The 26,535-nt window shown below is 39.8% G+C and overlaps 1 protein-coding gene across 1 annotated transcript in view; it reads left to right on the forward strand.

The window, feature by feature from the left end:
- The first annotated feature begins 1,912 nt into the window (after positions 1 to 1,912).
- The window catches only part of LOC115811530 (A disintegrin and metalloproteinase with thrombospondin motifs 20), an 81,157-nt gene continuing 56,534 nt past the window's right edge, over positions 1,913 to 26,535 (forward strand). Inside the window, exons 1-8 of the mRNA XM_030773772.1 lie at positions 1,913 to 2,003; positions 2,313 to 2,671; positions 6,781 to 6,946; positions 18,172 to 18,398; positions 21,794 to 21,877; positions 22,349 to 22,473; positions 22,771 to 22,811; positions 23,913 to 24,018. Coding sequence (XP_030629632.1) covers positions 1,913 to 2,003; positions 2,313 to 2,671; positions 6,781 to 6,946; positions 18,172 to 18,398; positions 21,794 to 21,877; positions 22,349 to 22,473; positions 22,771 to 22,811; positions 23,913 to 24,018 — 1,199 coding nt within the window. The remainder of the gene's footprint in view (positions 2,004 to 2,312; positions 2,672 to 6,780; positions 6,947 to 18,171; positions 18,399 to 21,793; positions 21,878 to 22,348; positions 22,474 to 22,770; positions 22,812 to 23,912; positions 24,019 to 26,535) is intronic.

The following is a 26,535-nucleotide window of genomic DNA, read 5'->3' on the forward strand; positions in this document are numbered from 1 at the left end:
TGATCTTTCGTAGATCTAAATAATGAATAACTAAGTCCATGCCATAAGAACTCATTAGAGCATACAGGAAAAGGCACACATTTCTGGAAGAGCGGTTCTTTTATCTCTCTTGCTAACCTGTGTTGTGTGATGTTTTGTTACAATTCGGTAATCTAATATTGCAAAATTTATGGTATGTTGCTATACATGAAGTTTTGTAGACAGCATATGAGGAGCTGAATGCCAGCTGTATGATGCAGCATTGAGGAGAAACCTGAATCAGCCGAATAACGAAGATAAATGGGGTATTGTGCCTGTTTAATCAAACAGACTGAACCTGAAATAATGATTTTACAACTTGAATGGGCTGCAGGTAGTGAACCTCCCATCAAAGCAAGAGTAAAAGAAATGGGCTGGTTTTAAAATTACTTTAGATAAGCTTGATGTAAAAGTATTACACATCAGTACAGAAGTGAAAGTAAGCATGCAATCTCAGAAAACATCAGCTGATGTTCTTACAAAAGAGTTTAGACAAGCATTTTTCCTGAGAGTGAATATGAATTATGTGAGAGATTCATTTTTATGAAGTGCTATGAAAGTGCGACTTGTGCAAGTAATGAGTTCTTTACTACAGCGTTTTTATTATTCTGTCACATAACAGACCATAGCACATTAGGCTAGACCCCCAAAACGGTGGGATTAAGCCAATTTAGTTTTACGTGGTTTTTTGTTTGTTTGTTTGTTTGTTTTGGTTATTACTTTGAATTATGGCATTCTTGACTTCTAGCTACAAAGCCCCATTAATGTAATAGTTCTAAAGATTTCTGGCTTAGCATATTGAAAGAAAAATGTGATATAAAAGAATGCTTACCAGGAGTTAAGAGTCACAGTAAAATTGCATGACTGTTCCATAACCATTTGTTTCAATATCTCTCTGAGTAAATGAAAACCCTCAAATCAGTGTCTGCAGTAGACTTCCCTGACAGTATTTAAATATTATTGTCATCGTATGCCAAAACAGAAACGTGTTGTTCGTCAGATGTCATATGCGGTCACTGACATTTTTAAGTTTTGCGGCCAACATTCTTTGCAGGGCATTTCACTTGTTTCAGCCATGCTGATGCATCCATCCAGTTGATTATTTTATCATTATATTTTAATTCCATTGTTTTCTTTTCGTATAAATTTAATACATTTATTTTGATTCAATTTATTCTACTTCACGTAATTTGAAACTGCCTTGCTCTACTCTGCGAAACCATGAGTTCTTACACTCTTTCTCATCTGTATTATCAGCAGGCATTGCATTCAGCTTGTGGGACCACTTCACGACAAACTTAGACACTGTTCAGGAGAGACGACAATTTGTGTCATGGCAATGACCATTAGGTACCATATACAGCGCAGTCACAACGTTTTTTGAAAGATGATTGGGAAGTTTACATGAGTTGTAGTTTTGGATGCACGGCCTCCCACTGCTTGCTTCTTACACCTAAAAACGTCTCTTCAAGACCAGAATAAGTAAGCGCTGAGATGTGCGATGGTCGAGCTAACTCGTTATTGGCTCCGAGACTCAGGGGCGTTTCTTGTGTCTGAGGTTGGCGAGAGCTTTGAGTAGAGGGGGTGTCCTATGGATGGCTTAGTGAAAAAAAAAGTTTAGTTGGCACCAGTCCCTCCTCTGCCCTAGAGGTAGCACACATAGGCACCATTTCTTTGGGAATGTATTGTAAATAGTAAGCTTCGTGTTTACAGGGTGTAGCGGATGCATGTTCTGTAATGCGATGAGGCCAGTGCACTTTGCAAGTCTTGCGCTGCAGAGAGCCTCCGCAGATCCCACGACCTGTTGCTGACAAGCCGGGAGAAGGAGGGGGAGAGCCGCCTGAGAAGGTACTGCCCTGGGGAAGAGAGCTGGGGCTTCTTTGCGGAGGAAATCATGCAGTTTGCAATCTGGCTGGTTGGACTAACGTGTCATCTCTCAGCACTCGTGCGGAACTCGCTAGCATATCGATTGCATCCCAAGCAAGGTAATTATCTTCCTGAGCTGTGCGGCTACTGCTTGCAGAAAATTTGGAAGATTATCAAGTACTGGTGATTTGGCGCTATTGATAATTCACAGAGGGGGCCGATTACTTAAATCTGTGGAGTATATATGTATATGTATATATATATATATATATATATATATATATATATATATATATATAAAAGAAAAACTCTGAATTTATATTAATCACATATATCTACTTAGTGTGGTTTTCATTTGAAACTCATTATGAAAATCAAGATGTCGCAGAACAAACTTTTCTAATGTATTTCTCTCATTTGCCTCCTAGAGGGTTTCATTAAACAATTGTCATCTTACGAAATTGTAACGCCACTTCGCATAAATGATTTTGGAGAATCCTTCCCTCACAACCGGCACTACAGACGGAAACGGAGAAGTGTGGATACCGAAATTTCGGGTTTACGGGCTCACTACAGAATCGACGCGTTCGGAGAACGCTTTCATCTCAATTTAACAGCTGACTCGGGATTTATCGCCCCTTCGTATACGGTGACACACTTAGGAGCGGAGAGCAGTAACCTGAATGACTCTCATCGAGACCTCAGTGACATGCGGCACTGTTTTTTTAGCGGGCATGTCAACGCAAAACGTGAATATCCGGCAATCTTCAGTCTGTGCACTGGGCTGGTAAGTATATGACTTATGTCTTTAAAACGTAGAGGTAGTTTATGAACTCTCAGTAACAGATCTGTCGCTGATAACACAGCAGCTACTCCCAAACCTTGCCTTGTCCATGCCAGCGTGCGGAGACTGTGTTGTGTCACTCTAAATGACGTTTCATAAGGATGATCTGTGCCAGTTGGACAGCTCTTTGCAGTATTAGCTGAAGTCCATGGGTTGGTTTCTGTAAATATTTGCCTAGTCTGAGTTTTGTGAATGAAGGCCATGCGAAAGGTAGACATGTCTAAAGAGAATGACTGAGTGGACACTTAAATGCTTGGAATTAGTGATGGGAAGTGCATTGCTCTGGGTGTTTTAGTCGGCAACAGGCTAGGAATGCTCGTGGAGAATCAGAATTTACAGGCTTTTTCTTTTTTTTTTTCTTGTCTGGGTTACCCCATTGATGAGGTCATTAATCTGAGAGTGTGCCCTAATCTGTAGTCATTCAGATCAAGAAGGTCTGAGTCATTGTAGGAGTACACTATTCACTCATCAGCATAATCCAAGTTTTGTTTTTTTTTTGTTTTTTTAATCTGTAGTGTGTGATCTAACATTCACTGTTATTAGACGGTAATTTGGGTATGGCCCATAGTATTCAGTGAGTGACACAGACAGAGTTGAAAGGATGACATCACAGTTCAGATAAGGTTACTTGACTGAGGACAGGGAAAGAGTGTAGCTATTCATTTCTAGTTTGACTTAGACATCGTCTCTGTACTATACAGACGGAAAGCTAGCCTTAACAACACTTGGTAGATATACAGTGTCGTATGGTATCTGTGACTGAAAGTGTGCTATCTGTGACCTCACGCTTATTTTAAGATACGCACACTTTGAAGGGGAGTATGAACAGGGGCCTCCGGATTGAATGCGCTGTTAAGAACGTGTGTCATAGCTCATACATGCCACTAGCATATCTCATTTCCATTTAACTTTGCCAATGTAATCCATCCTTTCCTTTTGGAGCATTCTTGTAAGCTTAATGTCTCCAATGGTTTTGAAATGTCAGTGAGGCAGATGCACCAGGCTTCTAATTAATTGGCCATCAGAGAGCGAGCTCTGACCTTGCTTTGATGAAGCCTTCAGAGGTGGACCTCGTGACCTGTTTGCATCCGTACATTTGTTAATTAGTTGTCTTAGCTGTATGATCATTCATGGGAAACTGACAGGAAAATGGGAGCGGTGCACCCTCCCTTTGCTTTAGGCTATTGGGTTATAAAAGTGTCGCTTTTGTACATGGAGTCCTAATAGTCACGCTCATTTCAGTGTGATTAGGCCATTAGGCAGTCATCAAGCCATAAATCATGGGGTCATTTGGCAAGTTAGAAAGAAAGGGAACATGGTATACGTGGTGTATTTTATGAATGATAAGGGTTAAATCAAAGTGGAGATCTTTTTCTTGTCAGATTTAAAGACATATGATTAAATCTGTTACCCAACTGATGATTATATTGGTGGTTTAGTCATAAAAGCCACTGCTCTTCGGAGATTGGGAGATAATTAAGTTGCACAGCATAGGTGGGGAGGCTAACACAATGCTCAGGAATTGCAGGGCTTTCCGGACCTCTTCGTAGGTGGCATATTTGTACAATTCCACCATTAATCTGGTTAATCAAAATATTCAGCGAGTCATGAGGCTCTAAATTATTTTTATATGGTATACAGTGGTACCATATAACAGAACTGCTGAATGGTACAGAGTTGTCAAGGAAGCGATTGAGAACTTTGGGTGTAAAGGATGTGTCTCTGCCATGATAGGCTCCCCTACTTTCAGCCTTTCTAATTAAAGAAGGAGGTTTGCTCTTAAATTATCTGTTAAAAACAAACAACTATGGTGAATGACTATGGTTAGGATCTTTTCAGGCAGATCTCTTGTGGACAAAAGTAGGGTTGGTAACTATGTGGTTAACTATACATTTACTGGCTGCTTGCATGGGAAAGATATCTTTGATGCATCACGGGTCATAGCAGCAAAGTGATGGACATCTATGTAAAGAGCAGACGGCTGACTGCATACTCTGTTTGAATGCAGGGATTTATATATTTCCAGTGTATATATAGCATAGTGTATCCACGACAGTGACTTCTGCTGGAGTCAGGAGGGTTTCTTTATTTATGAAGCTTCTCTAATTTGAGAAAATTCCTTTCGGTGGGGTTGCGGTCAAAAATACATTTCAGCACTTAATACCGAACAGCGGCCATCACTCGTTCAAATTCTGTTCCTGATACTGAGCAACAGATAAAAAATTGAACTCTCATGCCGACTCTGAGGTTACTGTTCTCAGCATGCAATAAAGAGGTCCTTGGCTTTGCACATTAAGCATTTTCTTTCTTCACTACAGAAACTTGTAATTGAAAAATTGGTGTTATTGCACCATGTTTGTTTTTTAATGATTCATAATGGATTGATTAGTGAATCTAAAGTACATCTGATGGCACAACTAACACTGTAAACTAAACAGTCTCTCAGACATTGACATCAGAGATCTGACCACTAGCTGAACAAGCCGTTCTGCATCCTAATATAATAACGTCCTTGAGCACAAAATGTTTGCTGATGGCCTTGTATGTGATAGCTCACTATCATACCATACTGGGATGCATTGTAACAGGACCCTATCATAATCCAAAGGCTGCTTTCATGCCAGCTTTGTCCACTCATTCACTCCCTATTGAACCTACCCATTTTTTTCCCCCAAAGACCGTCAAGCAGGGACCTGAATAACTTTCTCCAAGCTTATTTGTCAGTGCCCCAGGCAGGGCAGAGTAACTCCCTATTTTCTCCACTATGTTCCACGAGAGTGAGGCATGCTTGGCTGTCAATCTCAATAGGATCCAAGCACACTGAGGGAGAGGACTTTTTGTTTTTATTTTTCCATACTCGTGTACTGCCGGCATTAGTTATGTCATCTTTCCATCCCCAAGGGTGCATCCGGTTATATTCCTTTGACAAATTCTCCTTAATTTTTGAGTTAGTCACGGAAATATCCCTCATCAGACAGCATTCCAGAATACAATATCCTGTCAAGTTGTCCATATGAAATTACCAAATAAACACCATTGTACAGAGGTGCTGAGTGAGCACAGGTTGAGCTAAGCAGCTTTATTGGGAGACGTGCTGAGCAGAACAATGTTTGCATTCCTCTGATTTCTTGCCATGATGTAAGTTTTCCAGCGAAATGCCACTCTAAGCAGAGAAACCTTGTCAATATGTGGAACTTTCATGATGCTTTTCAAACAGTGTGGGTATAGTTTAGTGACATGATAATACCGCACTACAAAGACAGCTTCTAGTCATCACACAAGGTACACAAATAATAGCACAAAGGATATATGGGTATGTGAGCATTGGGCAACATCAGAACAATGACAGACTCATTGATAAGTAATAAAAGGAGGAATTTGGACTGAATAAATGTCATATAGTCATGGTGTGGGAGATGACATTCATAGCACTCTTTTTCAGCATAGACAGAATACCAGGCCCATGACGCACTTTTTGATTGACGTAAGGATAGTGACAGAGGATTTTGCTTGTGCAAGCTTGATGTTAATTTTCTCCCTTTACCACCCAGAAGTGCCTTTAAACTATATTTCCACTAAACATCTTTTATTTCCATCGGCCAAAAATTGTTTGTAATAATATTCTTTTGTGCTTCGAGGGATATTTTCTACTCTCTAACCATTGTTTTAGTTTCTCCACAAGTACATTCAGGAATGTGACATAGTCATTGCCATTTCCGTGGAAAATGCAACTCAGTTTTGATCCTGTTTGACATGATACTGATCTTAGTTGTCACACTTTTCTCTTTTTACAGTCAACTCCTTGTTTCTCTAACACGCTCAACACGCAACAACCTGACACAGATCAGAGAAGACTCAAAGGAAGTTCTCAGATCTTTTATCCTTATAATTTAGATTCTTATTTAGCCAGGTTTCCACGGCAATCACATAAGGTTGTGGAGTTCAGTCAGCTGAGATCTAAGTGAATCTTGACCAATCTTCTGCCATTTTGATACTGTTGACAATGCTCTCTTCTCTCATTTGAATATTTCTGTGTGTTCCTTGACCTGCAGATTGGAACATTTACGACCCACACTGGAGAATATTTCTTGGAGCCTTTAATGAAAGCAGATGGTGAGGAGTTTGAGGAAGAGCATAACAAACCTCATCTGGTTTACCGCCATGACAGACGTGGGATGGGCCATCATAGCGCTCACCCTCAACCCTGTGCAGCTGCAGGTAAGGGCTGAATTAACTTCAATAATACATACCGAACAATTTTAAGCTGCTAATATCCAGCACTGTCTATACTGTGCTGTTGTAAATGTGTTACAGAAAAAGCTCCTGATATAATATGGTTATTGAGAAACAGAATCGTAAAAATAGGTTCAGATGTTTTGCAAAGTTCAGTGGTGCTTTGTCAGTTGACTTCATCAATGATGGCCCATTTTTTTATTTTTAGTGTCATTATAGTGAAATGGTTTTAACCTATGAGCTGTTTTCAGGCCTTGTCTGATCTTCATCTGATCTGGACTCATTTATCTATATAGACGTGGTAGGTAGAAGTTGCACAAATCCACGGACTTTATGCTGGCACGAGCCTTGGCAGCAATATCAGCCAGAGGATTTGAGCGTAATGAGAGATCGTTGAAATTCTTCCTTTAATGAAAGCGAAACTTTTCCAGGACTGCTGGCATTCAGAGAAACAGTTTTTTAAGCGTTAACAAGTTAGAGTGGAAAAAATATGGCATTTAAGTTTTCCCTGAAGAAAATAGTGGCATTGCTTTTAACTAGGCTTTTTTTTTTAATCCTTTCTTTGCGTTTCAATTTTTATGACCTGGGCCTTTTTGGTAGTGGAGAGGCCTCACCTAAGGGGTGGTGACCCTGCAGAGTTCACCTTCATAGAAACCTAAAGGATCACTCATGGCGGTCCCTGTGGGCGGCCTTTGTTTAGTTTGCTATAAATCTGCTATGTGCAGGCTGCTTCATTTGCTTGTTGTCTGAACTCAGCCATTGTGGTCCCCACTGAGTCTATTGTCCACATTAGAGTGGAGAGTGGTTTGAGTGACCCCATGGGCCAGCCTGATATCTTCTTAATATGCTCTCCATTCACTGTGGGAGTCTGTGTGTGGTACAAAACAATCTGGATTGTCTCTTTGTGGAGCTTTTCAAGCTTTTGAATTGTGCCGCCTGTATAGACCATGGGGGTGGAGTTTCTTAAAATGCATAGCCTAGCCCACGATCTTTGATGGTGCATTTTTTTTTTGTCCCAAAGTTCTGGGTCTTTTCAACATCAACACTAGGTTTCTTTCTTTTCTTATTTTAAGTTTTCTGAAACTTTCAGAAGTTTAAAAAGAACACAGGGAGAGAGGCAAACGTCTAGAAATGAGACAAATATATGGTACTGGTGGATTTTTCTGTTTTATAGAATATAAGGAGAGGAGAGGAAGGCCCGGCTGGCAGCATCAAAGAGTAGCAGCCAGACAATGAAAGAGGATTAAAAGAGATGAACCTGGCAGTGTCCTAGGCGGTGGGTTCCGACCTCTATCAGATAAGAGCAGTGCTCCAACAGATACTGAGATAAACACATACTTTGAAGGGTATGCGACTGCTTCTGCTCGTCTTAGAACTGCAACATGTGAGACCTGCTAGTGTCTGCTTAGTAGGTCCTGCCGCTATGGTAGTTGCTCATTCACCTGCTCAAAAAGCAACATAGAAACTGCATGCATTATGTATAATATGACCTTTTTGAAAGATCCAGGGACTATTATCAGAGCTAGTTTCCTCCTGCAGGGAGAGAGTGAACCAGAGGAAACAGAGGTTTATCTGAAATATCTGGAAAGAGCAGGCTATACAGCATTTGAACAATGCTTACTTAAAGTACTTTAGATATCTCCAGTAGTCAGTATATGCTTGAATGCCTGAAATATTGTAGATCTCACTAACATGGATCTGTCTCAAGGAATAGGTTGGTGTCATCAGTCATAAATTCAAGTGCCCTTCTCCTCTTGCTTGGAGAAACAAAACTAAATGGAGCCACCCCAACTATCTGTTTTCAGGCTAATCCATCTAAAAGACAGTCAAAAGAGTCCATGCGTACATCTGTCTCATTATTTCTGACTGGCTCCCCTTTACCTGGGTGTTGCTTGTTTGTTGTTGTGCTTAGGGATCACGTGTAGAAAAAAAAAAAAAAAAACATACATACCTTAATTCTGAACAGACAGTGTGCTGTCCCTCCTGTATCCTCACTCTGAATTCACGCCAGTGCTTGATGCCAGACTTTTAAGCACATGAGACTGACAGCACGCTGGGTCCATGCTGGGCAGTGGGGAGGTGGCACGCTTGCACCGTGCACCCAGCCTGCTGAGATGAGGACCTGCCTAGCGCTTTATTACAGTGAGCCTGGACAGTACGTGGCCCTCAAGGATGATTGTTGACAGAGAGAAAAATTCTTGGATATGTATGTTTTTGGTAGACAGGAATCAGAACCTATTTGTCAGTCTTAAGGAGACAAAGCTAACTTTTGCAGGATTCTTGCAATCATTATGAAGAATATCTCGAAAAAATGGTCTGATGTTGGTTTACTCCTTGTTTAATATTTGTACCTTGGAGGTGAGTCTTGATATAGAAGTCTACCACAAACATTTCATGCCCAGGAGTGCTCTCAGTGTAGTTCACAGCATACATTGCATGATTTCCCAGTGCACAAAGGAAGCAATGTACAGAGATGCACCTCTCATAGAGCATAGAGCCCAACACAATGAGAAATGCTGTTGGCTCAATAATTTATTTTTGGCTTTAAAAACCAAGTTTTTTTTTCCATCACTGTGTCTTGCCTTTTACTTAAGATTTATCACTATTACACGTTTTTTCACAACATGGTAAAGAATGGTCTAACCTCGATCAAAGTTATGCATGGCTAACAAACCTGACCCATAGTAGGAAGTAGATTTCTGTTTCTTCAACTGTCCGTACCAGGTTTGTGGGGGAAGCATGAAAGCGCTCTTTGTGAAGGGTCAGTGATCTCATGGTCCATGCTCTTCACTCTTTATGTGCCCCTTTCTGAAAGAGGAGTCTTGTCTTAAATCAAAGTTTTCTGGCTGGAGTTTGATTGCTGAGAGAGTGAAAGAAGGAGGGAAAGGGGGAAGAGGGAGGAGGGGGGAAAGAGAAGCAGAGTGCACGCTCAACCTGCCAACTGTCCCAGTTGGTCAGAATGCACGAAAATGCCAAACGGCTTTTGGTGGCCTTGGCTGGCAGTAATTCTCTTGTGTTCATTTGAAGGATCCTTTTTGTCTTATTTTTTGCTGCTTTGTCTCATTCTGAAAGTCATTTTCACATGTTTTTTTCCTGTAAAACACAGAGAGAGAGAAAGAGAAAGGGGGAGAGAGAGAGAGAGCGAGAGCGAGCTCTTTTGAAATGGATGGCATCAGTACACAAATAAATTGTATCACTAAGATAGCATCCCTGAGATAAAGTTCAGTGAGAAAGATATTTAATATTCAGCCTGTTTTTTTTTTTATAGCAGTTAGCACTTTTGCATACTGTATATTGCCTGTATGATTTCTTTGCCTTCACTTTTCTAACATTTGCTGGAAGTGCAGGCAGAACAATGAAAGATGGAGGAGCATACCATTACCATAACCCTTGCCCTCTGTGTGCTAGTGCATCCCAGAAGTGACTTCACCTGCCCCACCATGGAGTAACACAATAGGCACTAAGCATTCTAGGTTGTAGAAAGGTTGACATTAGGCATCATACACTGGATCCCAACACCCTTCATTGCTTCCCTGTGTTTGGGGTGCTAGGTGGAATCATCCCAACACCACTGCAGAACTCTACAGAAATCTTCTCTGAGGGATCAAAGAATATGCCCCTCATATATAAGACCTCAGTTTTAGCCTTTTCAATACTAATACGGTTTATTACTAACCTTCCTAGAATCTAATTGCAGTGTAATAATACTGCACATATTGACCATTGTGCGCAAATACAGTTACCTTTTATAATGCCATAGCTAGTTGAATTTAGATGTTAATTTACAGTTTTAAACTTTCAGGACTTCTTGGTGAGGAAAACTGTCACTTTTGGTCATGTGGCAGTTCCTCAGCAATCTGTTAACATATATGTCTCACTTTGCCTCATCCATAGTGCTTGTGTTGAATGACATGTTCCAATATGAAAGGCTTTTAAAGTGAATGCTTCAGTGCACATCTTGACCTCTATGAAGTTAGCTGTCTTAGAGCCTCTTTTACCAGTTATCGCCTCTCTGGTAGAAGTGCTTCAGCAGTATTTTGCACACATTGCATTTAGGTGAAATTGGAAGGTTTTCTTCATGGATTCCGTCTGTGGTGATATGAGACCCCTTAAATATGAATTCTATATGCTGATGTAGGGCCAAACCCATTAATGTATATCTGGTATCTACTGCAACCTCCATCACTTTATATAGACCACTTTTATATCAGACACCTTGGGTGGTTTTGGCCACTGCCTTTGATAGACGCACCATCAGGGGCTGTTGAGTGGCTGATTAACTTTTAAAAGCTATGGATCTCATCATGCCAGCATTGCTTTAAAAGCATTTAATAGCAGCAAACAGGCCCAGCAGACTGAGAACACAAGCCCACAGATCCTAAAGAATTACACTAAAGGTTATCTCTTTTTTGGTGAACATGCTAATCTCTTTGTTGCGTTGAAGTGAAGATAGGTAGAAGGATGAGGGCAGCTTAAGATAGGGGTGGATTCTTTACACAGTTCAGTGCATCTTTGAGTTGGAATGTATGAGAATGTATATGTGTGTGTCTGGTTAACAAGGGGTAACAGAGTTCTCTTTACCTTACAAAGGCACTAAACAGAACCAGGCAGAACCTGTTTGGTGTGTACTTTCGATTTTCAGGGAGTCTATTTCGTCAGAAATTTTCAGTGCCAATTGAGCTAACTTTGCCAATTGCAATACCTACTCACTCGTACTATAGATATCTCTCCTGCATTTTTATTGAGACAGATCCATTATAATGATCAAACCTAATATTTCAGGCTGAACTGATAACACTAACAGACACCTCTGTATTTTCCTGTTACTGGTTTAGACACACTGTTGATAAGTGCCTTGGTGGTTGGGTAAGTCATCAGTCATAGACACTCCCAGACAGTGATGACAGTGGTGACAGCCGCGCCTTGATGTCTCTGCTACCTCACTGAGGTCGTCCTCCAAACACGCTTTCTGTGGGAATTTCTAGGACAGGATTTGCTTCCAGAGCAAGTTGACCTCAATAGGTTCGTTTACATGGAAAATGCCCTCTCACGTTGTCCAGCCCCCGGACCGAGTTGGCCAATTGCTGACAGTTCCGGAGCCTTTCATGTTAGTGAATAGGAGCGGTCGTTTGATTTTGACCTGACCCTCCCCTTTTGTTTTGGGGTCACTCATTGCATTGCGTTATAGGATGCAACCTTTTGTGTCATATTTCCAAGAGTTTAGGACCCTCCTTTTTAACTGCTAGTTTATCCCTCTGCCTTAAAAGGGCCTCACCTAGGTGCTTTGCAGTACCCTCATTAAAAATACTTGTTGCCAACAACTCCAATGAATATTTTGTACTCATAATGTTGTGACGATGCTCTTTATTTATGGCCTCAAGTTCTCTTCTGGCTTTCATATTTCCTCTCAATGTTATATTCAGTACAGATATTGATTGGAAGAGCCTTATGAACAGAGCTGAATGTGTCAACACTCGCTTTCTCACTTTTTAATTTATTGCACTTTTTGGTGAAAAGATGCCAGTGGATTTCAAAGACAAGAAGATCTTCAGCTTTCCCTTTAAACCATTCAAAAGATCCACAAAGGAGCTTGATTGACAAAGTGTGAGGATGCTTATCTGTTTATAGAACATAAAGGTCTATCTACCAGTCAGAATACTCGAGTGCTCACTAACACTGACATCAGATATGTCAAGGAATTGGCCAGTTAGGAAGGTGAACGGAATTCCACTCATTTCTCTTACAAGCGATTTGTGGATTTTCTCCTTCATAATCACCACAGCTCAGTCATTTCATACAGTTGAACTTTGAACTCAACTTTTATTTATATGAAACAGTCGGACAACTTTCATGCATTTCAGTGAGGCAGAGTGTCCACAAACTACAATATTCAAGTCATGTATAGCTTTGGTTGTGTCCTTTGATTTGCTGTCATGGAAAAAGGAGAGTTCTTAGCTCTTTTAAGAGGTCAGCAAGGAATTTTTTTTCTGTAGTTTACTGCACCGAATTCCACTTTTATTCTGAGAGGTGCATTAATCTCTGTTATCGAGAGAAGAGTACCCATGAAACGATGCCACCATTACCACGCTTCATAACACGGATGTCATCCTTTTGCTTCATGTGCTTTGAATTTGAACCTTCAGCAACAACAAAAAAGATCCACTAGTTTTGTCAGACCAATAAACATGTTGCCACAGAATCTCCTGAGTGATTTTTTTTTTGCCTACTTTAAACACCATTGATCTGCTAACAGATGTACTGCAGACATCATCACTTAAAGATCCTTGAGAAAGACATTGAACTGTGGCCACCCTTTTCTGTAACTGGATTGTTACAGTGTTTGGTAGTTTAGTGTCATATTTGGCAAGGATAATACAAACTGGTCCATGTGTTGTCACTCTGACCTCCCCTTGATAAATGAGCTGACTGCACAAGGCAAAATTTAGATTTCAGTCATTGCTGAAGGTACTTCGCTGACATAGGTGCAGACCTAGTGAACTCACTGTACAGAATTTGGGGGCAAATTTCAGTCACAGTTCCTGCAGCTATTTATTGCTCCCTGTGTTATAGTGGCATTTTGTCTCATAGTATTTTGGACCCAGTGTCGCGACAGGCCGTATACTGAATGGTCTCACATGACAGGTGATGACAGGTGAAGAGTCACTACCTGTAACCTAGTCGAAACCTTGTGTTTGCATGTTGTCAGTGATCATTAATCACTGTCTCAGCTTCCCCTCTCCCACTTAACCTCTTAAATGCCCTCCCAAAGCCATATTTGCTCTGTGGGTTAAATACTGATACTGATACCAGAACTGATGTGAAACATTTCAGCATTGAACTTGTGTATTTTTGACAGTTTTAAGTGCAAATAGGTTGGCATGGTTGTGTGGTGTGATTAAGTTTCAAATGACTCAAAATAGGTAGATATCTCATTGGATATTATTCAATATTAGTAGCCTTCTTCACGGTTACAACTGAAGTGGGTTGAGTGCTACTGTACCGCTACTGTTGAAAGCAGTATTGTTTTAGGGATATAAACTCAGTCTTGTAGTGTGCTGAGATGCTTTGCCAAGTGATTTCCCTCATTTGAAAGAAATGGGAGAGAGCTTTTACATGGCGTTTGTGCCATAGCAGACCAGAGGGGCTAAGGTCAGGGGGTGCTTGCGTCATTGTTTTCAAACTCTTCTCAGAGGGAAGTGATTCCACCAAACAGACCTGGTACTCACAGTCTCCACCTGCTGTGAACCAGGTCTGGACAATACCAATCTCTGTCTGGAATGTGAGTGTGCGTGCATGAGTGTGTGTGCATGCGTGCGTGTGTGTGTATGTGAGTGTGTGTGTGTGTGTGTGTGAGAGGGAGAGAGAGAGAGAGAGAGAGAGAGAAGAAGAAGACAGCAAGTTTTAAGGTTTTTCAGTCTCCTTACATTGTAAACATTCATTGCTGCAATTAGTATAGTATCATTTTTCTATGTCTAGCCATAGATTGCACATAATTGCAAGTCTGGATAATTTTCTCCTTGACGTGTTGTACTGTCAATTAAAGTGCTATAGCAGTCTGACCTTTTACGAGGGTAAGAGATAGGCTACCTGTGCTTTATGTAAGGTAGGCTGTCAGTGTAATTGGCACCCAAGTGGCATAGTTCTTTTTGTCTCAGTAGGCCATTGTAAAAGAATGTTAATTAGCCCAGTGATGAAATCGTTGTTGGCTATTGTTAGTTGTCTGGTGCTGATGCTTCTTGTGAGTAGGAAAAAGAAGTGCATTTCAGGTTTTGCATCTCAACATTTGATGATTATTCAGCTTTTGCAGCTTGATTCAGTTCCTGGTGTTATAAATCTTTTTCGATCTCCCTTTGAGTTTTTGTTTCAATAGTCATTCATAATGTTGTTGTTTTTTTTTTTCAATGAATTATAAAATTGCCCAGTTGTACTTCGATGTTTCCATCACCTAACATGTGGTCTCGTAAAATTTATCGAGAGTCTAGTTTACTTATCATGTCTACATGTCAGTTTTGATTGAATATGAGACTTTTATAAAAATATGCCTCTTTAATAGAAACATAAGCTTGTCTGTACTTTTGAGGGACATATTGTTTAAGCAACAGTTAACGCAGTTAAACAGGTCTGCAGCTGGTTAGTGTGAGTGTTTGAGAATTTTCAGCCTGTCTCATCAAATGGCTTTCTTCAGCTGGTTCTGTCCAGATTAACCCTTTGTGCCCTCGAACTAAGGCACTCTTTACATTCCCACGGTATTATTTGCAGCCCATTCCTCAGTAAGGAATTTTGAGAAGAAAAATATTTCGTGTCACTAATATGACAAGGATCAGGACGTAGTATTTAGGTGGCCATATTTTCTCCATGTTGTTATCTTCTGTTTTAAACTTAAGGTAGATCACTGGCCAAATGTAAATGCTGTCATCCATGCTGTTACCCACTGCTTTAAATCAACAGCAAACCAATTGAACTAGATATAAACAGTAATTATGCACCTATTTATTTTTTTATTTAGGAAGAGGAAAATATTTGTTGTTGTCCTGACAGACAGAGGTTCTTTCCAAAAAAAAAAAGAAAAAAAAAACACACACATGAAAGCTCTTGAGCTATCACAATCAATATTTTACCAACATTTACCCAGATCTGTCTAAACTCTCAGAGGCTCATTTCACTTGTCAACACTCAACAGTGAAGAACTGTTTCCGTTTACATCCCACAGCAATTTTGGAGTACTTCCCTCTGCTTGTAGAGTTCTGAATCTTCAGTAAGCCCTTTGTGTGTGTGTGTGTGTGTGTGTGTGTGTGTGTGTGTGCGCGTGCATGTGTGTGTGTGTGTGTGTGTGTGTTTCTTTCACTCAAAGAGATGAGGATGGAGCACTCATTAGACTCAGTGGGCACTCTACTTGGATGACATAGGTACCAAAATGGGCAGGTCGAAGAGACACTTAGGCCTCATGGTGACAGGTGTTACAGTGTAAGCCATTGTACCACAGTGCCAAGGCTCAGCACTTGTGCCCACCATGGGCATCACTTCAAACCCTCTCTCTCTCTCTCTCTCTCATTGTCCTTTTCTCTTTTAACCTGTCCCACTAGACAGGTTTTTCAAAAAGTGACTGTATTACTGGAACATTAAATCAGCCTTGGACATACTCTACATGCTGTAGATGATAATCCAAGGGTTATCCTGCTGGTTTCCATTAAAATGTTAGTGCATGAAACTGATTGAAATTGACACTATATGTCTTTTCCTTTAAACCGTAACACTCTCCTTGGTGCCTAAACTGTAGAGGAGACAGTTACATCCCCTTTTGACAAATTGACCAAAAATGAAACAAGCACAGTTTAGCCTCAGGCTGTACCACTAAAAGGAGCAGATAATTTCATGTGTTTACACTGCCTGTGGGTCAGACTTACTTACTAGAGTGATTTAAGAGTGCATTTCACACTAAGCTGATTACAATGCTTACCATTCGTCAGCTAGCATTTTTTTAAACTAAAAATGTGAGACACTGTAGTTGAAACTCACTGAAGAACATCTCAGTACAGCTTGCAATTTCTTTCCTTACCATTGTATGGATAAAACTGTCTATTCTCAGGTTCTGGTGGGTAGCAGAAATATTACATGCTCCTGACATAATAGCACATGTGGTCATATATCAGTATATCTCCACGTGGACTGACGTGCCCAACACGCCTATGAGCCAAATATTTCATCACCGACTTGGACAGGAAGTACAAAAGTATGGCCTCACTCCTCAGGAATTTAAACAAGTTCTGAATTTCACAGGCACTGACTTTTCAAACATATACATATGTTTGTATTTATAGAGTAAGGCTGTTTTTTTTTTTTAGCTATGGTAGTTTTCTATTTGTAAATAAATAACCATGCTCTACTTATGTATGGGATATTGCAGGTGAAGATTTTGGCTATTGCTATACTGTTGGACAGATAAAAAGCTAAGCCATTTCTTTTACACTGTTTCTCTCTCTCTCTCTGTCTCCTGAGTCTGGCTGCCATGACTAAAGAATCTGGTGCAATATGCTTTTCACGTGTATTGAATTCCTCAGACAAGGAGAGGAACTCAGGGGTGTTGCATGAATGTGCTTGGTTTATATTGTGCCCACTTTAACTCACTGAAATGTGCTGTCCCTATCACTGACTTCATCTGTGCTGCACTGTATTACATTTTCTTTAATGATTAAGCAGGATGTACTCTGTTTTGATTCTTAACCGACTGACAGCCTGAACCTCACGAACAAAAACTTCACTCCTGGTGACTTGTGTGCTATGACATATGGGTGTTGGTCAAAGTCACTCATTTTCTGTAATGCCCTAAAACACTTAAACTGTGCTGATTTACCATGCCATTCACATTTTCATTTCTTGTAGTGAAAACTATAATGAAATAAATTGTTTTTTTTTTCCTTCTGTGGAACAGAATACAAATCCTTCAGGAAATGTAATCAGGTTATTGCAAAGTGTTGTTTGGTGGTAAAAGACATTGCTGCAAAAATCCTATTTTCGACAGAACTCAAAAGTATAACTGTTTGTTTCATTTCAATGTAGTGTGATATAAAATCTGACCTCTGGGTTTCTAGGGCAGACCCCAGTGTCAGGGTCTTGCCCTTTGTGCCTCCATTGCAAAACTTCTCCTTGCCCCTCTGCTTTTCTAGAGTGGGTAAATCGTATGAGTGCGGTACAGTATGGAACAGGAGTGTTCAAGAGAATATTATTGTTCTAGCCATGGGCATTTGTTCCACATCTGTATTTTACATCTTAAAATGCAAGCAGTTTCCATAAATAATTGTAATAATAGTTTCAATAAAATGTGTATGGAAAACCTAAAACTGTGATAAAGGGCATCCTCTGTTTTTGACCTGATGTGTTTCTCTTGAAGTCCAGTTACAGAAGCATACTGTTGATTGATTTGATGGAGTAAGGGTTGGTAAAGCAGTGGTGCAGATGTCTAGAGATCCTCAATCAGCTTGACAGGGCTGTGCGGCTCTTGACTCACAGACCGATGATCTTGGTTTATGGGAGAACGGTCATCCAAGTCCAAGTATATCAAGTATATTAATACAGAGAACTGTTATTCTTCTGTTTTGACTGCTATCAGTGATTACTTTATAAACATTAATGTTTATAAAAGAGATATTATATGAGATACTTGATTGTGTTCTTTCATATTAATTTTTCCCTTTATTTTTCCTTTGTGACAGACAAGCACATCACTAATCACGTCAGTCTCCAAAGCAACAGAAGCCTCGTGGAAGAGGTGGAATCTATACAGGAAACGATGGATCATCACCACCCAGGAAACCATACAAGACGGAAAAGATTTCTCTCTTATCCCCGTTTTGTGGAGCTAATGGTTACAGCTGACACCAAAATGGTGCGACATCATGGGCGCAACTTAGAGCACTACATCCTAACAATCATGTCAGTAGTAAGTAACTTATTGTTTTTTTTAAAAAAAAAACAAAAAAAACTTCAATGTTTCTCTTTCTCATTTTTTATGTATTTTAAAACAGAAGACTGACTGGATTTTACCAAGGGCTAGTTGGATCACATGCTCTGGTGGTATATAAGACCAAATGCTGCGTGGGTATGTGAGGGCCTCAAAGAAGAAGAATAATTAAAAAAAAAAAAATAAATAAAATAATAACAAAAGTTTATTTAGAGCCCATGTCCACAACAAAGTCAAATCAAAATTATATTATCCCTAAGTTTGGTTTTGAAGGTATGAAGAGAGTATGCCTCCCTAATTTCTGTAGGCAGACCATTCCAGAGGAAGGGAGAGCGGTAGGAAAAGGCTCGGGTGCCAGCGGACATATTTTTAACTCTTGGAACGACTTGAGAGTGCAGGGTGCAAGGGGGGTTATAGGTTGTAATTAAGTTTGAAAGGTAGGCCGACACAAGCCCATGTAGAATCTTATATGTCAGTAAGAGGACCTTAAAATCTGCCCTTGCATGAATTGGGAGCCAATGAAGGGAAACCAGGACAGGTGTAATGTGGTAAAACTTCCTTGTTCTGGTCAGGATTCTGGCAGCAGCATTCTGGACCAGCTGAAGACTTTTGCTACTAGAGGCAAGCAGACCAGGGAACAGAGCATTGCAGTAGTCGAGGCGAGATGTGACAAATGTGTGGATAATGGCTTTTTGCAGCAGCCATGCTTTGAAAGGGCCTAATTTTAGTGACATTACGGAGGTGATCAAAAGGCAGTTTTGGTTGTGTTTTTGATATGAGTGACTAGCAAGAGTCAAAAATCACACCAAGGTTTTTAGCTGTAGAGTTTTGAGAGGTGATACAGTTGTCAAAATTTAGGGTAAGATTGCTAAAAAGATGCTTATGCCTAGGGGGACCAATGAACAGCATTTCAGTCTTGCCTGCGTTAAGCATCAGGAAATTTGAAGACATTCAGCCCTTAAAAGCACAAAGACATGCCTCAAGGTTAGCCAATTCAGAGCAGCCATTGTGCTTGATAGGTAAGAGAATCTGAGTATCGTCAGCATAACAATGGAAGTCAATGTTGTAACTATGAATAATGTCACCCAAAGGGAGCATGTAAATAGAGAATAGGAGAGGGCCAAGGACTGACCCTTGAGGAACACCATAGTTAGGCTCACGTTACTCAGAGGTCACATTATTATAGTGGACACACTGCTTTCTCTCTGAGAGATAAGATTTGAACCAAGAGAGCGCCAGGCCACGAATCCCAATTTGATTTTCCAGGCGCTTAACAATATAGTGTGATCAACCGTGTCAAATGCTACACTCAGATCAAGCAGAATAAGAATAGAGGTAGCACCAGTGTCAATGGCTAATAAAGGATCATTAGTGACTCTAGTAAGCGGGGTTTCAGTGGAGTGAAAACATCTGAAGCCTGACAAAAACATTTCATATAGACTGTTAAAGGACACATAGGCTATAACCTGAGCAGTTGCAATTTTTTCAAGTATTTTTGAAAGAAATGGGAGATTAGAGATCGGCCTATAATTATTTAAGGCTTCAGGGTCAAGGTTTGGTTTTTTAAGTAAAGGCTTGATCACGGGCGTTTTGACAGTGATGTCATGGATGAAGCAATGAGACAATCAAATTATACAGACTTCAGCTACTAAAAGAGCAGTTATCTCCTCAAGAAACATGTAATGGTCTCTCTCTTATTTGTAAAACTCCAATTTAAGGACTTGGTGGAGAACCACTGATAGAGAGAGAGTTTTAAGGAGAGTCATAGGTTTCTAGTGCTCCTTTGTAGATCCAGCATATCCCTCTAGTCAGAAGTGTCACTTAAAGAGTATATGATTTCCTAGATGAGATCAACAGAAATACATTTATATTTAGTGGTAACTGTATCTTTGAGCCTCTGTAAATATACATACAGGACATCTTTAAATGCTTCTAGTTTGACCATTTGTTACTGCTTTTACCCCCAAGTGAACAATCTATTGTTGTAGACAGAAAGCTGTTTACCAAGTGAAACTGTCAGGTCGTCTGCATTCTTTACCATTACTGTATCCTTCTTCTATTTGAGTATGTAAATGTAAATGTAAATGAATGGAAACTATGGGTAGTATAACAAATTAATTAAATCTTCAACAGCAACACCAGCATTGGTGTCTCTTAGATATATATATATATATATATATATATATATGTGTGTGTGTGTGTGTGTGTGTGTGTGTGTGTGTGTGTGTGTGTGTGTGTGTGTATGTGTGTGTTTTATTAAGAAAGAGGGTGAATCTGCTGGTTCAGTGGTTCAGGATTGATGACATATGAGGATTTTCTATACACAGTACCCAAAATACCAAACTCTCAGCACACATGTGTGGTAATTTATGGGCTACATTAAGAGGCACTCTGCTCTAAATCATGCTTTTGTGATTTTATTGGCTTTCGTTTTATTTTGCTTGATGATACTGAAGGCAGAGGTCAGCCATAGGTTTAAAACTGAAATACAGCACAACAGCCATGTAAAAGCTGGTTTTACATCAGCCAAAACTACTTCAGTCAGCTGCCTAACATACATGTGATACACAGACGACTCTACAAAAACCCATCTGTAGCTTCTCACTTATCATGACTTAAGTCCAAATGAGGCTATAAGGTTTGAAGGAAGCATGTAAAATGAACCGCAGTTTTGGCCTCGTTAGAGTGTGGCAGAGAGCTTTTCTGATGGATGAGATTTTTAGTGTAGTGATGTCATTCTGGCCTGTTTGCTGTGGTCACACTAAGATTAGGTCAGGAGTTCCCTTGTCCAATCAGAGTCCATTATGAGCAAGTCTAAACAGTGACATGGTGATTTATACGCCGTGTATAACCCCCTCCCCTTCCCCCCTTTTTTCTGTCTTCAACCCCCTTAGGGTAGGCCCCAAGGTCTGGTTTCTCTGCGGGGTTTGACCAGCTGAATGTTTATAGTAGGCTAATGGGTTCCTGTCAGGGCTCTAAGGATAGCCTCAGGAGTTTAGTTACTGTGAGTGACAGGGTGGAAAAAGAGAGAGAGAGAGAGAGAGAGAGAGAGAACAAAACAAAACTAGGGAAGTGCTCATTCTCACCATGTAAAATGATGCCTCAGATCTCACAGGCATCATTTTCAAGTTAAACAGTTTGCTTTAGAAACTCGTGAGCAACATCTTAATAGAATCTTGGTAAGGATGTAGCATTACCAGTTGTAATCAGATGAGTAGTTTATAATGAAGTCCCTCAGACTCTGAGGTTAGAGGCTAGGGCTTGAGGTGCGACCAAACAATCATTGTTTAGGCTGCTGGTATGTGTTATTGTTGAACCTGGTTGAGCATTGGATTGCCTTTCTCTTCCTCTTTTCTTCATTCTTCTCATGACAGGTGGCTGCAATTTACAGAGACCCTAGTGTTGGAAACCTTATCAATATCGTGATTGTGAAATTAATTGTCATCCACAATGAACAGGTAAGATTTAGTCAAGTGATAAACTTGAATTACAGTACATTGTTGCTTTTCTTAAGAACAATTTTTTGCTGGACTTCATCAGGTGAGCAGAAGAACCACTCTTATTTCTCTGTGACAAAACGTTTGTCTAGACATATGCAGAGTTGAGTCAAGTGTTTGATACAAGTCTGTAAGTGTGTAGGTTCTTACGATGATGGTTACAATAGATAATTCAGAGTCCAGATCCTCGAAGTAAAGTTCCTCTTTTGATGAACACTTTGGAAGCAGTAGGTTTTTGCCAGCTGCAGTTTTGGGAGATATACCATCTCCACATCGGTTTTTACCGTACCCAGAGGAAGATCCAGAGAGTTGCTTTACTTAAAGTAATCCAATGAAAGTGCTGTAATAGAGTTAACAAGTGTCCATTACAATTGGTTTGTACATAGATAAGCTTTGTAAATGAAACTGGGCAATACTGTGTCTCTTTTGTAGGAAGGACCATCTGTCAACTCCTACGCTGCTACAACTCTCCACAATTTCTGTGTCTGGCAACAGAGCCAAAATGTCCAAGACGACAGTCATCCCTCCCACCATGACACAGCACTGCTGATCACCAGGTATTCACCCCTCACCTCTCACTCCCCAGTAAAGATGCCACTAGGATGCTGAATTTGGTCCAGCACACATTTAATTTAATCATTTAATTTAATCACACATTTAATTAATTTAATTTAATTTAACACTTTCCACATTTCCTCGTCCTCTGTGAGGTATGAATCTGAGATGAAAATTCACTTCATTGCATTAACGACAAACTACACAATTTAAGTGTCCCCAAAGGTTTTATATAATTTCTCATCAGGTTTTGTGTGATGGTGAAATATATGTACTATATGTTTTGTGACTTTACACAGGGAAGATATCTGCCGTGCAAAGGACAAGTGTGATACGTTAGGTAAGACTCATAAATATGTACACACATTACGGGTGTAATGATTTTGTCACCCCAGCTCTTGCAAGTTTTTTTTTTTTTTTTTTTTTTTGAATATGTTGGTAAACCACAACGAATACACAGTCCTAGTATCTAAGAACATTCCAGACTGTTTGTTCTTTTGATCGTTTAGCGTAATGTTAATCATAATTTGAATCCATTATGCCTTTTCTTTTTCTTTTAATTTCTCCCACTAAATGAATAAAGCAGATCTAATCTCGAGACTTTTCTGAGCAGGACTCGCTTTTCTTATATCAAAATGACCATGCATGGATATGAAAAAAGTCAGAGCAGTTGTCTTCATGCTACTTCATGTTGTCATATATTTCTTTTTCTGCTGAAGTGGCTTTTCCGAGCAACCGTCTTGAAATCGTTAAAGGTGCTACAGTGTAGTTCCTTTGTTCTCGTGTTTCTGAAGAGCTTGTTGCATTTTGTACTTAATTTCTTCTTTCTTTGTCAAATTTGTTTATGTTTTAAATTAGAAAGTATGAAAAACTTCACTTCTGAATTGGTTAAATTTTTGTACAAGCCAAAATGGTGATACAAACTGAATTGTGAATAGAACTAACCATCACACCTCTAACACACACACAATTAATTGCCAGTTCACAACAACATGACAGTGTCTCTGCTTATTTCTATTTTTGCTCAGCAAGTGTTGGATGCCTTACAATTTTTTAAAAGCAGTTCACTTTACAAATGCGCACGACCTTGCCAGACCTGTTAATGGGGTCAATGAGAGTGTCACTTCACCATACTGAAAAAATTGATTGGATGGTAGCCAAAAGCTCCTTAATTTGATGGCTTAGCCACCTGTAGAGGGTTTCATTTAAACACCTGTGTTATGGTGACCTTGTCCAGTGCTATGTAGTAGCCACTTAGTTAATGGGGCTCATGGCAGTTTAAACACAGAGACAATGACCTTCAAGTCCTGGAGAAGGTCAAAGGTTTGTTGACCTTGTCTGTACTGATAATTCTAATGGGTTACGGTAAATAATGACATTTGTGTGTGTGTGTGTGTGTGTGTGTGTGTGTGTGTGTTTGGTGGGTGTGGGGACTTTAAAGGCCTGGCTGAGCTCGGGACCATGTGTGACCCATATCGAAGCTGCTCCATCAGCGAGGAAAACGGTTTGAGCGCCTCCTTCACCATTGCTCATGAACTAGGCCATGTGTAAGTCTGCCCCCACCTTGGTCCAGTTACAAAAAAACACACCACTAATGCACAAAAGACCCTCTTTATGCAGGGACATGCGCAGGTGCAATGAGTAATAAAGCCATGCTGGGGTTTTTAATAACTTGTCAGGCTTAATATCCCCACTGTACTATACAGCTAGAGTTAACCCTATGGGTGTCTGAGACTTTGTTCTTGAAAGGTACAGACCAAAAAGTTTGGAATTAAGCAATTCAGCATGCATTGCTGTTTTGTCTCTAAGATGATGTGCTGACTTGCGTGTAAATGGGTGTAAAAAAACAGTTACAATTGTCGATTTTTTTTTTTTCATTTATGTATTTTGCATGTCTGGTCGTTCATTGAAGACGAAGCCTCTGAAGATCTATGTGTTGTTGTTTTCTAAGTGGTTACAGGGGTTCCGCAGTCTTTTATGTGGGCCCGTAATTGCCATATGATTCATTCTTTTGTTCTAGAGCATATTAGAATTAATCAGGCATTAGCTTTGAAAGCAGGGATGGTGGTGTTTGATGCTCAGAAACAAAAGACAGAACAGCAGCAATATAATGTCTCATATATAGCAACAGCCAGAATGTCTAAGTCACCCAAATTACACAGCTTGGCGCTGTCATCTTATACCTTACAATTACCATGTGATAACTAACTTGTGATTACATTGCCTTCCCTTTGCGGCTGTTGCCAAAATATGCCAGTGTCACCGCATGCGTGAATGTCAAGACAAAAACTGTCTGAATGGTAGTATTGTAGGCTGTTGACCAGCACGGAGGATATGACTCAATCTTTCATACACTCCTTATGTATTCAAAACATCAGCTCAACAATCTGCTTCAAACAGAGAGCAGTGAATTCTCTTTTGCTTTTTCAGTCCCACTAACAGCCAGTAAATGGATCCAGTGTGAGAGAGGATAAGAATGAGAATTATTCTCCTCCCCCTCAAAGCTTTCACACATTTTGCCGGCACAAGTGGGCCCCCACATTCAATTCAGTTCAGTATGAGTAAAATTAACCTTGGGGTTAATGCCAAGTGTTTGTGTAAGATATGAAAGTGTCTGAGAAGAATTTAAGCTTGGTCAGAAATACACTTTAGTATCTCAGAAAACAACTCAGAACATGTCAAAAACTTTTGACTAAAATTGGTATGAAAACATCTGATTTAAAAATATAACCTTACAAAATATGAAATTTGTGCTCAGAATTCGTGAACTTTTAGTGCTAAGACTTCATCCTAAGACTTATTAATTATAAGACAGCCAGGTATTAATAATATAAAGTGGCAAGATGTCCAGGCTACAGCAGTGTTTCCCTGTAACGACAGCAGTGTTTCCATGTCCTGCTCCTGGAGATCCATAGCATTACCTGTCTCTTCCTGCTGTGACATAACTGATTCAGTGCACTGGGTCATTACAAAGCCATTGATTTGATGAAGCAGAAGAGACCTAAATTATCCAGAGGTGTTGGCCTCCAGCACCAGGACTGGGAGCTGAGATATAGATTGTAACACACTGATTTGGATAAAATCAAATAGTAATATAGAAAGAAAATGATAGACAATATCAAATACCAATAAAAATTCATATGTCATTTCTATCTGAAGTTTATGACGTATTTGACAGAAGTTTGACTGATGGAATGAGTTGTTCGCTTGGTCTTTGGAGTGTTGATCTATAATACTGAGTTAAATATGTTCACTCAACAATTTGTGTGGTAGAATCCTCTAAACAGCAGAAAATCATGTCTTAGAGTGAAACACTCATTACTCAAGATCTGTGTGGTCATATGACTTCATATCCAAGGAGTGATATATGGTAGTTTTCATCATGTTGTGAGTCCTGCCACAGACCTTAAGGCCAAGTTTCCAATGAATCTTTTAAAATAATTCCTGGCCCTTTTGGGAAGTCTTTCCAGTGTTGGAAAAGCCATGTCTTCATGTTTCCTTGAAACACATTAACACATTGTAGAATGTATGAAGTCACTTTGATTTGGATGTAGAAGATGGATTAAATCAGAGGACTATAAATTCAGGGTTTGAAACCTGTAATTCCTGCACTCATTTAAACCATTTACCACTTGGTGATAATTTAGTACTCTCTGTGTCCCATTAGAAACTTTAATAGTTTTAAACCCTCACAAGTATTTACAGAGTAGTTTTTGACAACTAGAAATATTTATCTGTCAAATGTTAGCATAAATGGTAGGTTAAGAATGTCATTTATTGGGGAACACATGACCAAAAGAACTGGGGACGAGGGGTACTTTTAATTTTTTTTTTTTTTTGTATATTCAAATCCCCATTAGCATAGTAACAAATGTTCTGTATTGCCACACAGGCAATAACAGCTGGCAATGGTATCTTCTTTAGGAAAGTCTTGGGAACAACATGTGCCTTTTGGGGGAAAAAAATGTTTTTCCACTTATTTTCAACAAAATACAAAATGGGCTCTTAACATGAGGGAAAGTAGATGGTGATGGAAGAGTTGGGGGTAAATCCTCCCTTCTGAG

Source organism: Chanos chanos, chromosome 5 (genome assembly GCF_902362185.1).
Source record: "Chanos chanos chromosome 5, fChaCha1.1, whole genome shotgun sequence".
Lineage (NCBI taxonomy): Eukaryota > Metazoa > Chordata > Actinopteri > Gonorynchiformes > Chanidae > Chanos > Chanos chanos.